We start from the raw sequence: 12,579 nt of genomic DNA, 5'->3' as shown, positions 1-12,579 counted from the left end.
AATTAAATATCTTGCGATTAATTTTCAATTTCCGGGTAGTTTTTTTTATCGGAATGTATACTTATGAATGAAGTTCTGTGTATGGAAGTAAATTTTAACATCAATAAGATCCATTTCATTGATTGCTTAATTACTAATTTATATTTTGGCAATAAATATATATATAAATTACTCAAAGCTAATTTAATTATACCCTGAACAGGGAATATTATGTTTGCCCCGAGGTTTGTAGTGCCCTATACCAAAATAAATGATCAGGGTCTATCTGTCTGACTGTCATGCATCCTTTTAACCCAAAGTCATTGCTGGTTCTTCGAAGTTTTCGATATCGGACCACTATAGCTTATAGTTGTCACACAAACTGAGCGATCAAAATCAAATTGTTGTATGAAAAGCTTTTCACTTAAAATAATATCTTAAGGGGGTATTCTGGTCTAAGATTTTTTAAAAAATCGATTTTTTTTTTATGACCTTGAAAGGATTTATCTAAATTCGGCTTGTTATCGGAGATACAGCCGATTTTGTGACGTGGCGTCCGTGTTCACTAGAATTGTCTCCTAAACTTTAAACGCGTTTTTCTCGAAATTATTTTTTTTGAGTTGGTTGACATGATATCTCAAGTTCTACTGAACCTATTCCTTTGAAATTTGGTTTATATCTTCTTTATACAATGCTCTAACGTGTCTGCCTTGAATTTCTACAAATTTTGATTTGATCTGGTCAAAAAAAAAAAAATGTTGTTCTTTTTCAAGTCGACGCCATTATGTTATTATTATTATTATTATTTTTTTTTTAAATGGCCAACGCGATAACGACATCCTTACTAATGAAGATTCTTCTTGTTTTTTGTGTTTGAGCTCTATACAACTGTTGAAATCAACTAGGGTGCACCGTTTTTGTGATGCCCCCAATCCACCGGCCCGTATCTCGACAAATGTTTTTTTTTTCTTGAAATTTTTTTTATGTTATTAAAATGTCACCCCAATGACTTCCCCAAGCGAGGAAACGATCGTATGCAGGGCGGTATCCACTGACTTGCCATTACTATAATCATATTGCGCTCCTGATAAAAGATCCTTCGGAATGCGCCTCTTTATGTACCAGTCCATCAGGCTCTCAAGAGTTTTTAGTAAGGAAGATGAGAGGCTGATGGGCCTGAAGTCTTTGACTGTAACGTGGAGACCCCTACCAGCCTTCGGAATGAACATAACTCTGACTCGCCTCCATTGTCACGAAATGTAAAACAATATTATGCAGTTCAAATAGACAGGTGCTAACCAGTTTCATAACACCTTAACAACCTGTTGAAACTGCGCTGGTATGATGTCATCCGATCCCGGGGACTTGAAAGGTTTAAAAGAATTGATCACCTAGGTGAAGCACCGTTCATCCAGAAGGTCGACAAAGGCCGCGCAATTGGCTTGAAGTACTCCGAGCGGTATCTCACTTGAGGTGGTGCTGCTCGGGAAGTGAGCATCAAGCGTCCTGCGTCCTTAAGATAACCCGGGGAGATGGGGTTCTTTGCGAGAATACGCCTGAATCTAGAGAACTCGTGACATCCCTCCAATTTTTCGCAAAAGCTTTTCCATGAAGTTATGTTTGCCTTCCTCAACTCGGACTTGTATACCGTAAGTCCCGTTTTCTACAACTCCCAGTAGTCAGTTGACCCCCTCCTACGGACCTTGTTCAATAAACGTCTGCAGGAGGCTCTGAGTTTAGAGAGTTATATAGAATAGAGAGAACAGGAGCTCTCCAGTTATGCACAAACTCTTGACCCCTGCAAAGATTCGCTAAGTCTCTATATTTAAATGGAAAACTCCAGTCCCGATTTTCTTTGAACATACAATAATATTATTTGTTTATTTCATTGTACTAGTTATTCGATTACTTGGATTGTGTAATCAATATAAAGGTAACTGTTATTACAAATTATAAATAGGAAAAAAATATTAAAATTAAAAAAAAGCTAAATAAACTAACAACGTGTAAAAGTAAAACTTAAACTCTACGGTATATATGTACATACCGACATCTTGATGCCCGGTATTTACACACATAAATGACTTTGGTACTATTCGCTTGTGATATTCTTACATATTGACATGACTTTGCCTCTAATTAATCACTTTTTCTTTGCAACAAAGGAAATTAGAAGGGTGAGTGGTGGTGGTGGTGAGCCAATAACTTAGCCGAGTGCACGGGTACGGAATGGAGATGAGCGTGAGGCGTCACTATTTTAGACACATGCGCTGTGGGGAAAGCATAACCCACTGACACGTGATGGGTGGTGGTTTTTGGACCGAGCACGGCACGGTATGAAGGAGCTACAAATGCTGCAGGTTCCAATACTGGAGGAGCGAGCGCGGGTTGCAACACTGGCACTGGTACGGGCAGAGGAGCGGGCACCACATGGTGATGATGATGTACTACGGGAGCTGGTAAAAGGGCAGGTGCTGGAAGGACTGGAGCAGGAGCTGGCAGTAATGCGGCAGGAGCTGGTAGAATTGGTGCAGGAGCTGGAAGTATTGGTGCAGGAGCTGGAAACAGTGGCGCTGGCGCAGGAAGGAATGGAGCAGGTGCAGGTAAAAGGTGAGGAGCTGGCAGCCAAGGCTCAGGTACAGGTGCAGCAGCATGGAAATGCGGTTCAGGTAACCACGGTTCGGGAGCGGGTGCAGCTGCGTGGAAATGTGTTGGTGGCAGTACCGGTGGAGCCAGTTCGAAATGGTCCGGTATGGCTGGATTCAGTGCAAGAGGATACGAAGGCTTAGCGACGGCTACTGCAGCCATGGCTAGCAAAGCGAAAGCCTGAAATTTGAAAAGTATTTAGGTATGCTTGGTTTTCAAAAGTTCAAGAGGACTCTAGGAGAGTATACTTACGAATTTCATGGACGTCATTTTGCTTATGTTTGTCAGAGTTTGAAGTTTACTGCTGTTTTACCAAAGACCCCACTTGTCTACGGAAAAGTTATCTTGCTAATGAATTATTAATTTTAGTGCGGCCATTTATATGAAAAAATTCACATTACACACAATTACTCGACCAACGATTGCACATTTCACTTTCGACCCAATACTTTGTTGGACTTGGTGACGAAGTGCGGCGTCAATTGCCATTAAGCCATTGTGGGTGACCATTTTTGGTGGTCAACGGTGGCAATCGGCCGATTACCGGCTCTTTAGTATTCAATGTGAAGGAAAGTGTTGCAGACATTGGTTTGCTCTATTCACAAGCGCAATAGGCCCACTCACTTGTAAACTATTAGTTCGCTTTAATTGCTGGCGGAATGTTGTAACAAGTGTTAGTATTTTAGGCGCTAATTATGACATAGGTCAACCAGTGTAATGTGCATTTTATAATGTAAGCCTAATGTCTGCATTGTGTTTAAATTTTTATGCATAATGAATGGATGTATGTCAATGGTGCGAGCTATACGTGGCTAAGTAGAGTTATATAATACAAATTTTATAGTTGGAGAGCTACTCAATTACAATGTTTTACGAGAGTGCGAAACTGACCTTGCCTCTTTATTCACATCGCCGTCACACTCTCTTATATATACCTAGATCTTCATCGCTACTTTTTGGGTTCATCTGGCAGAGCATCTCTTTCGTTTGGAAATGCAAATCTGAGATAAGATGGTGGCTGAAAGAGAAGTATTGATGTTGTCAGAATAAACTTTAATTGAAGATTTCAAATGCAGCGAGCTCTTTCTCCACCTGGTCTTTTCAACGGAGTGATAGTCTTCCTCTTTTTTCCTCGGCGGGTACTGCGTCGAATACTCTCACAGCTGGAGTGTTTTCATCCATTCGAAGGACGTCACCTAGCCAGCGTAGCCGCTGCCTCTTAGTTCGCTGAACTATGTCAATGTCGTCGTATAAACTGTACACCTCATGGGTATGATGACCGACTAGTGTTGGGTCTTTGGACACTACCACTTGTTGCATATATTCTAATTGTCGGGTAGACATTTCTTTTAATTTGACGAAAACGTCAAAAAGATTGATAATAAAAGCTTTCATTGCATAAAAACTAAATTATATAAAAATGCTATTAAGCAGAGTTATAGTTTTTACAAATTACACTTTTCGACCTAATATATCACGGACTACAACAAGAATATCACTTGATGCCATTTTAAACTTCATAGGCATAGTCATTGCCGGCCTGGGTATTGCTTCGCAGTATGTTCCAAGGCGCAGAGGAGCTTCGAACAAGGTCACACCGAAATTCCTTCATCTTTCAACTACATTCCTGAAAACTAAGATCACTGTGTCGTAAAGGTCATTCATTTTCTTTCCTTACATACCGACGAGGTAAAAGTGAGTAGGGAAAGTCTCTTAAGAAAAGGTGCAGTGAACCTTTTCTTGGATGACTCGAAGCTAGGAGGGAAAGTTGGAGGGACAGTTTTACTGTAAGGAGCTCTCGATCAATATTAGCTTTGAGCTACCAGACCGCTGTAGTGTTTCATTCAGAAATTGCTGTTATCAAAGTGTAGCCTCTTTCGGGGAAAGGATTGATTGGGTCTTGCGTTCTAGCATTGGACCAATGGACCTCACGAATGCTCCGTTGTCCAGCTTTTGCGAGGCTGAGGCTGTATCTACCAAGAGGTAGTCTTACCTACGGCGAACTAGAAGATATAGATGAAACTGACTTTAGTCGTTTCAACAAATTTATGACAGGCTCATAGCGCTATGTCGATTTGAAAAAGTCTTATATTCCAGTATATAAGTTGGTGTTCTAAGCTGTCCAAGTGAGTTTCATCTCACGATCAACCGCTCAACCTAACCTATTTTGTACAGAGCTCTCGCATACCGAAAAAATCTTGAAAGAAAGAAAAAAAAAGAATATAATTTTCTGTATATTTGTTTCTGTTTTCGCAAATATAGTTTCATTCTCATTTGAAAATTCTAATTTCTTCGCCTTCGTTGATTATTGGCTTACGAATGATTTCTTTGCCGAACAAAAATTTCAAACAAACCTGTCACCTTCCTGTCTCAACAACAACTTGTTGACAAAAACTCAGCTAGTACGCACAAAGTTCCCAAATGACTTGCGGAACTGTTCAGCATATAGTACCGAACATTGTTCTGTTATGGAAAACATTATCTAGATCATTAAATGCTACATTTAATAGCTAAATGGAACTATAGATAAACCTCATCATCATCATCTTTTTTTGGCAAGCTCCTTGAGAGCTTTGACCTGCTGTACATGTGTCTCCTCCAAATAACTCGGGCTTTCACGATTTCTCTCTTGAGTTCATCAATCCATTTTGATATATGTGGCGACAACATCTAGATCTTATATTTTAGAAGCTACCTTTAGAAGCTACTACCTGCACTACTTGAAGTTAAACACTCAACATTTTTTACTAAATATTTTTTATTTTTATTTTAACAAATTAATCAGTTCAAGCTTCAGCAATTTGCAAGCAAAATGTCGTCAGTTTTCGTTACTTGCTACATATTCCATCTACCTTACCACGCATAGGGAGCTGGGGCAGCGGCGTAAGCAGCAGGAAAGGGGGCGGCGAATGGTGCTGCGGCGGCCAAAGGTGCGGGCAAGGCAGCCAGAGGAGCTGGGGCAGCGGCGAAAGGTGCTGGCAAAGCTGCCAGAGGAGCTGGAGCAGCGGCTAAAGGCGCGGGCAAAGCAGCCAGAGGAACACGAGCGGCTAAGGCGGCTGGAGCAGCGTATTTAGCCAAAACTGGAGCTGGGGCAGCATAGGCAGCTGGAACACCGGAGACATAACGGCTTGCGAAGGGGCCGGAATACTGGAAAGGTGTTGTTGTGTAGGATGAAAGTGTGCCATCAAAGTTGTTGCGTACATCGATTTGGCTGCTGCCGCCAGCGGCATACAGTGGAGCATTTGCGTAAGCCAAAGGAGCTGCTGCCAAAGGAGCTGCTGCCAAAGGAGCGGCTGCCAAAGGAGCGGCTGCTAAGGGAGCAGCGGCAAATGGTGCCACAACACCGGGTTTGGCTGATGCGCAAGCAACGACAGCGGCAAGAACGAAAGTCACCTGAAAGTATGCAATAAAAGTTGTATACGCCGAACAAACAAGAAATCGGTGAAATTTCTGAAAAACTTACGAATTTGAACATTTTGCTTTTGTTTGGTGTTTGCTTGTACTTGACAATTGGAAGTGTTGAGGTTGTATGCTTCCCTTGGCAAACTTAACTACCTTTTATACTCAAAAAACTAAGTAAATTGGCGAGTGAAACCTAAAGTGTTGTAAAATTAGTCATTTGCAATTTAATATAAATTCAATTGATATTTAAAATAAATAAAAGCAATACATGTCTCGGAAGACCTCGCCTAATTTGCGTAGCCAAGCTTACAGCGTGTGCATATCAAGTAATGCTGGCTGCCCGTGGTCGGCAAGCTGCAATTGCCGAAAGAAATTTATAAAAAGTTAACATGTAATCGATAAGCAATTGGCAATAAGCGTGAAATGGTTCACTGAAGTGGTCAAAAAATGTCTTTTCGTGATTTCTTTTGCATTTGAGTTAGCTTTTCACAATCGAAGTGCCGTCGCATTTATCCTTGAATAACCGTTTTTGGATTGTGCAAATTTATTTGTATTTTTTTTTTTTTGTGTCTTTAAATTTTGTACATAGTTTAACTAAAGAAATGAGACATTTGGCTGATATGCAAATTGCGTCAAAAGCGAAATCATCCAAATATAGAGCTAGTTTGGCCTTACTTTTGGCTTATTTATTATAAAAAAAATTGTTAATATACCAATTCTGAATTTAATTATGAAAATTAAATAATTTTTTCTAAACTTCCTTACATACGTAACTTTTATTGATTTTTGGTTTCATTTAGAACTAAGTATTAAGATTATTAACGAGGACTAAACAATTAACAACGGTTCTTGAACCATACATTTTGTTTCCAGAAAACTTATAAGAGACATACGAATAAATAATATCGTATTCCTAAAATTTGAAGTAATTAAAATTATATTTAATTTATCCACTAATCCAACCCGTTCACACTGCCGTTGGTGATTTATACAAGAGCTGCTCTTGATTAGCCAATCAAAACTATGTCATTTTTTCTCGCCACAAATCTTTAAGATTGGCTTTGGCTGCCTCACTTCACATTACTCTTCTGTTTTAATACTAACGGGTGATCCAAGTTTTTTTTTGTTTTATAGATCATACGTGAGCCGCGTCATAATGTCATGTTATTTTTGTTCAGTATTATTTGGCATTTCATTAAGATAAGACTTACGCCTGAACTATGTTTACAAAGCGTTCGTTATTACGAAAATTCACGTTCTGTGAAGAATATATTTCGCACGCTTCGGTCAACTTATGCTCAAGATAATTGGCCTACTGAGCCATTTGTGGATAGTATTTGACCAAATATATCATATCCAGCGCGCCGTGAAGAAAATATAGAAGCGGTAGCTGAGAGTGTACACTAAGCAGCAATCACCAGCATGGATCCCGTAAAGTGCACAGTACCACCACAGCACTTAGCGTCATAAACGCTCCAGGGCTTAAGAGGTGGTCCCTGTACTATCTGAACGGTCGTCAGTCATCCGTACTATTTAGAGGTGAAACATCTAAACTGAGAAGAACTAAACACGGGGTTCCGCAGGGTTGTGTCCTCTCCAAGCTACTGTTTAACTTCTACATCTCGAAACTTCCACAACCACCAGAGGGGGTTTTCCTAACCTCGTACGCAGATGACTGCACGATATTGACGTCGGGCAATGAATTCGATGGCATGTGTTCGAAGGTAAACAACTACTCTCCGACCTTTTTCGTTTCCTCACTGCACGAAACCTTACACTTTCCCCCACCAAATCCACAGTGACCATATTTACGAACTGGACGAAGGAGTATAGACTTGAGCTTAATATTGCAGTCGATGGCGTCGAAATTCCGTTCTTAGACCGATTCCGTTCCGATTTTAGACGTAACCTTTGGTAGACCATGCTAATTCTCTCCCCATACGACCGCGATTATTGCCAATGTACAGAGCCGCAACAAGATTCTCAAGTCACTAGCCGGCAGAACATGTGGAAAAGACAAAGAAATGTTGTACCAATATGGTCGCCTGAATGCAGTGGAACGCAGATGAGGAAACTTCAGACCTGCCAGAATACTGCACTCCGGACCACGACGGGATGCCTTTTGATGTCTTCCATTGAACACCTACACAGGATGTTTCCGTAGGCATCACCCTTGCAGTCATCTGCTTGGAGCGGAGCCGCCTCCTAGGAGCATCGAGAGATCCTCCCTTGACTACGTCAACGACATCTTACAGTACGCCGACCGGACTTCGGACGCAACTGACTTTCGACAGGTACTGACCGCCATTCACAGTGGAGCCATCAACACCTTCACCGACTCCCTTCCCGTGAATGACGTTTTTGGAGTCAAATCACCACCTATCGCAGACGAAGAGCTCCAGTTATCGCGAGAAACGCGAGCGATCCTAGCGCAACTTCGTTCTGGATATTGTAGCACATTGAACTCCTACTTATCCAGAATCGACCCTGACCTACCCGATGTATGTCCTGCATGCAACGAGTTTCCGCATGATACTGGCCACCTCTTTGCATGCCCCACAAACCCTACTCATCTAATACCCTCCTCCCTTTGTTCAATCCCCGTCGAAACAGCACGTTTCCTGGGCCTCCCGTTAAATGATCTCGACGACAAGCAAATGGCCCTTACCACTCTAACGAGGATTAGATAACCGATTCGGTGCCATTCGCATAAACTTGGATTTAAAATGAAAGTGTACAAAATACAGCTTGTGCTTGAACTGAAGCCGCTCGACCTTCCCAAATGACATTACTTTGCTCTATGGAAAAGTTCTAAGAAGATCCAATGTTTTTGAGCCAAACTTTCTTCAGAAGAACTTCAAGAGCTGCCCTTTCGTACCAACTTCTTTAATCTGTTCAAGAAACTTAATGCTTGTTGGTCTGCAAACTCCACCGACTTCAATGATCTCATTAAGTAAATCTTTTGTTTGCAAACAAAAACCAAAAAGAACACGTAAAGACAAATATAGTCAATATGTTAAATGAATTCGCCAATGGCCTTTTTGTTCTTCACCGAGTTGTCGAGTAGTTTTTTTTTTCATAATCTTTCCCGCCATTATTACAGTTTATTGAAGTCAAATATTTTGGATATTCCCTGCTTCTGGCATTTATCTTTAAAACTATTATTTGTCGACTTTATTGGTGTACACAACGCTTACGCGATTACAGCCGAGTTTACAAGTCGTTCTTCCTTTTCGCTGTTTGGCGCCAATTAGATATTCTAAGTGTAGCCAGTTGAAGGAGCTAGTCTCTCCTCTTTGGAGGTTTCCTCTTCCTCCTATTTCCTCCTATTTCACCCGCTATCTCCTATTTCACTGAACTTTGTTAATGTCGTCGTATACCTCGTAAAGCTCTTTGTTTCGTCGACCTCAGTACTGTCATCGTCCAAGCCTTTGCACCATACAGCAGGACGGAAACAATGAGTGAGTTATAGTGTTTTGTTTTTGTTCGTCGAGAGAGGACTTTACTTCTCATTTGTCTACTCAGCCTAAAGTGAGACCTGTTGGCAAAAGTTATTCTTCGTTGGGTTTCGAGGCTGACATTGTTGTTGCTGTTAATGCTGGTTGAAATATAGACAAAATTATAGACGATTTCGAATTCATGACTGTCAGCAGTGATGTGGGAACCAAGTCGCCAATGTGACGACTGTGTGTTTGATGGCAGGAGGCATTTCGTCTTGTACTCGTTCACTACCAGACCAATTTGATTCGCTTTCACGACTATTAAACGATTCATAATTCTTCGTATTGTTAAGTGTATTCACGTTGCGCTACTTGGATGGAGTAAGCGTATATTATTCTTCCGTCATGAGGTCATCGACTTTTGTGCTGTTATCTTCCGTGATAATGGTATAAAGTAACCGCCTAAAAGAATGCACTGCACAGTAAAATAACGGTTTCTTTTGCTGTAGATACACCATCGTTCGTAGAGGCTAAATATTTATAAGATCACCAGATTGGAGTAAAATATCGGCGTAATGATGTGCGAACTTGTACTTTAAGAGCACCCCTAATACAATCACTTTTATATTTTTACTGAAATACCACAGTGTATTGCATAGTAAGCGTGGTATGCCTAATAACTCTGAAACAGATAATAAAATCAAACGCCTACAGAGTACAAGAAAGTTTACATTTTTGGTCAAACACACATACATACATACATCTGTTTTTAAATTACTGAGTGTTTACCGAGTGCTGATACCAACACTGAAGAACTTGTGGCTATCAATAGCATCACAGATGTTTCTGCTATTGTTTACGCATAGTTGTTGCTCTAAATGCTAACCAGATGCGCTCATCAATTACGTACAGAACTGGCCAATCCACTTTGCGACGTTCGAATTCAAGCGCCGGACGAGTTAAGCGGTGGCCCGTTCTTGACAAATCTGTACTGCGACTGCTAAAAATATAAAATATTTATTTAGAAAAAATGTTGTAAAAAGGAATTAATAAAAATAATCGGACACTGTATATAAAGAATGAGCCGAATTTATCAACTAATCCAGAAATAAAAATTGCATTTAGCCCAAATTTTATTTTATTCATTTTTCTTAATATTATGGTCCCCTTTCTCTGTGTTCCACTGTATTTAATTGCAAGCAGCAGAATTTTAGCATACTCCCACAAAAACCCTTTGTTAGCTTGTTAGTTTTTGCGAGATTTTACAAATTCATGACATTGTTAAAACTGCAAGCTTCCTCACATACTTCCTTTCCCTTTTGGTGCTTGCTTTTTCTGCAGAAAATTTGCTCGAAAATTTTGCTAGCTAAATCTGCTTACGTCGAAATATTCCCTGCGATTATAAGTGCTCATACATACATACATATGTGCCTCTTATGTACAGTACAATTAACTAATTTGTAAATATTTATAAAGCTCGGCTAATTTGCTATACAAATATAAGCGCTTGAATGTGTGTGTGAGAGAGCTTTATATTTGCTTATCCACTTTTATGCGCTCCGAAGCGTAATCTTGAACGTTAAATGTAAGTGAACAAGCGTATTGTTGTTGTAACATATTTTAAATGTTGTTGCTGTAGATTGCTTTCTTTCATTATTTGTATTTTGCAGTATTTGAATATTTTTGCCGTTTTTAAGTTCAAATTATATTAATATTTGAATAATTAATAATATTGAAGCAGAATTTTTTTTTTTTGGAAATTCTCAAAATTTATTTTATTTCTGGGTCTGCGATGAGCTTTTTAACTCTTTTTTAGACTGAATATATTTTTAAACTCTAACTAAACTCTGTGTTTCCTTTTCATTAGGGGTGGGTCTCAAGCGTGGTGTACAACTCTGGGGAGGGCCTTCTCGCCTTCCAATGGATGTTTTTTGACTTAAACCCAGAGGACTTAAGTCGAAAGTCGTGAGCTGCTTGAGCCATACGTAAAAGAATCATAAATTACGTTCAGATATCTTTTCTTCCTTGCGTGAACTTCTACGTACGATTCCATTCTCTTCAGGTCTGGCAGTGAACGAGGACAAGAAGATATATCTCTTGTCAGCAAATAAACAGTCATCGTATTCGCGACTTGGCTCTCACGCCACTGCTGACAGTCATAACTTCGAATTCGTAGATATGTCTATCGTGAAACCAACATTAACACCAACAACAACGAATAACTCTTGCCGACAGTAGCTACTTAGGACTGAGTAGGCAAAATATACTTTCCAATTGCCTCTCGACGAAGGAAGAAAAAACTCTATATTCCCGTCCTTCTATATGGTGCATAGGCATTAACGATGACAACAACTGATGAGTCGGCGTTACAGTATTATTTATTTAATTTGGATTTGTTTTCAGGAATCACGAAATCGAAACAACCCAGCTAGTATCTCAACTTGTCTTATACAAATAGGCCCTTCTTACATAGCGAAGCACTTCCTGTGTCGAACCTTCCAAATCGATGGATAAGGAGTATTTTCCATCTATAATACTTAATATAGGATAAAGGCTTTCAAGAAAAACTAGCATGAAAATGTTTTTCTGCATATTATCCACAATTTAATAGGTGACCATAAATTGAAAATATATAAACTTGCAATATTATATATAGTGTAATATGTTCTTAAAACTGTATGTGCCGGGCTCATAGCTGGATTTCCTTCTGGCAAACTTGGGTGCTGCGAGTGACGATCAAAGTGGAAGGTACCATTTGCAAATTTTCGTTACCGATTGTTCCCATAACTTTCCTTTTTAAAAATTTTCAATATTTTGATATCGTTATCAAAGACTCCACTCTCGCAATAAGAAAAAATACTACAAAACTGCCGTCAGCCAAATAAACAATTGGTTTCTTTATAAAAGGATAAAAATGTAAAACAAGTATTTTCAAATTGAAAATTGCACCCAGCACACAAATTCGTATGCACCATAGATAAATTGAATAAAAACAAAACTGTTAAATCGTATCACTTCTTATTTACCTTAAAACTCTGACAAAAAGCAAAAGTTGCGAAAGGTCAATGAATTTAGTTGCAAACAAAATTTAAAGCAATTCGAAACTTTGCTC

The 12,579-nt window shown here is 39.6% G+C and overlaps 1 protein-coding gene across 2 annotated transcripts; it reads right to left on the bottom strand.

The window, feature by feature from the left end:
* Nucleotides 1-1,828: 1,828 nt before the first annotated feature.
* On the bottom strand, nucleotides 1,829-6,169 carry LOC108966975 (calphotin-like). Of its 2 annotated transcripts, XM_018930162.1 has the most exons (3): nucleotides 6,089-6,169; nucleotides 5,547-6,018; nucleotides 2,047-2,582 (listed from the first exon to the last, which is right to left on the bottom strand). In XM_018930162.1, the coding sequence occupies exons 1-3, from the start codon at nucleotides 6,098-6,100 to the stop codon at nucleotides 2,149-2,151; spliced, it is 918 nt and encodes a 305-aa protein (XP_018785707.1). In that variant the 5' UTR covers nucleotides 6,101-6,169; the 3' UTR covers nucleotides 2,047-2,148. The 2 variants fall into 2 exon arrangements, with proteins under 2 accessions (XP_018785706.1, XP_018785707.1); XM_018930161.1 differs by lacking the exons at nucleotides 5,547-6,018; nucleotides 6,089-6,169 and adding an exon at nucleotides 2,878-2,969 and having other exon boundaries at nucleotides 1,829-2,805.
* Nucleotides 6,170-12,579: the final 6,410 nt, after the last annotated feature.

This window comes from Bactrocera latifrons, unplaced genomic scaffold, assembly GCF_001853355.1.
Source record: "Bactrocera latifrons isolate USDA-ARS-PBARC rearing strain unplaced genomic scaffold, ASM185335v1 scaffold_172, whole genome shotgun sequence".
Classification (NCBI taxonomy): Eukaryota; Metazoa; Arthropoda; class Insecta; order Diptera; family Tephritidae; genus Bactrocera; species Bactrocera latifrons.
The sequence above is the reverse complement of the archived record's forward strand: the minus strand, read 5'-3'. Positions and strand labels throughout refer to the sequence as shown.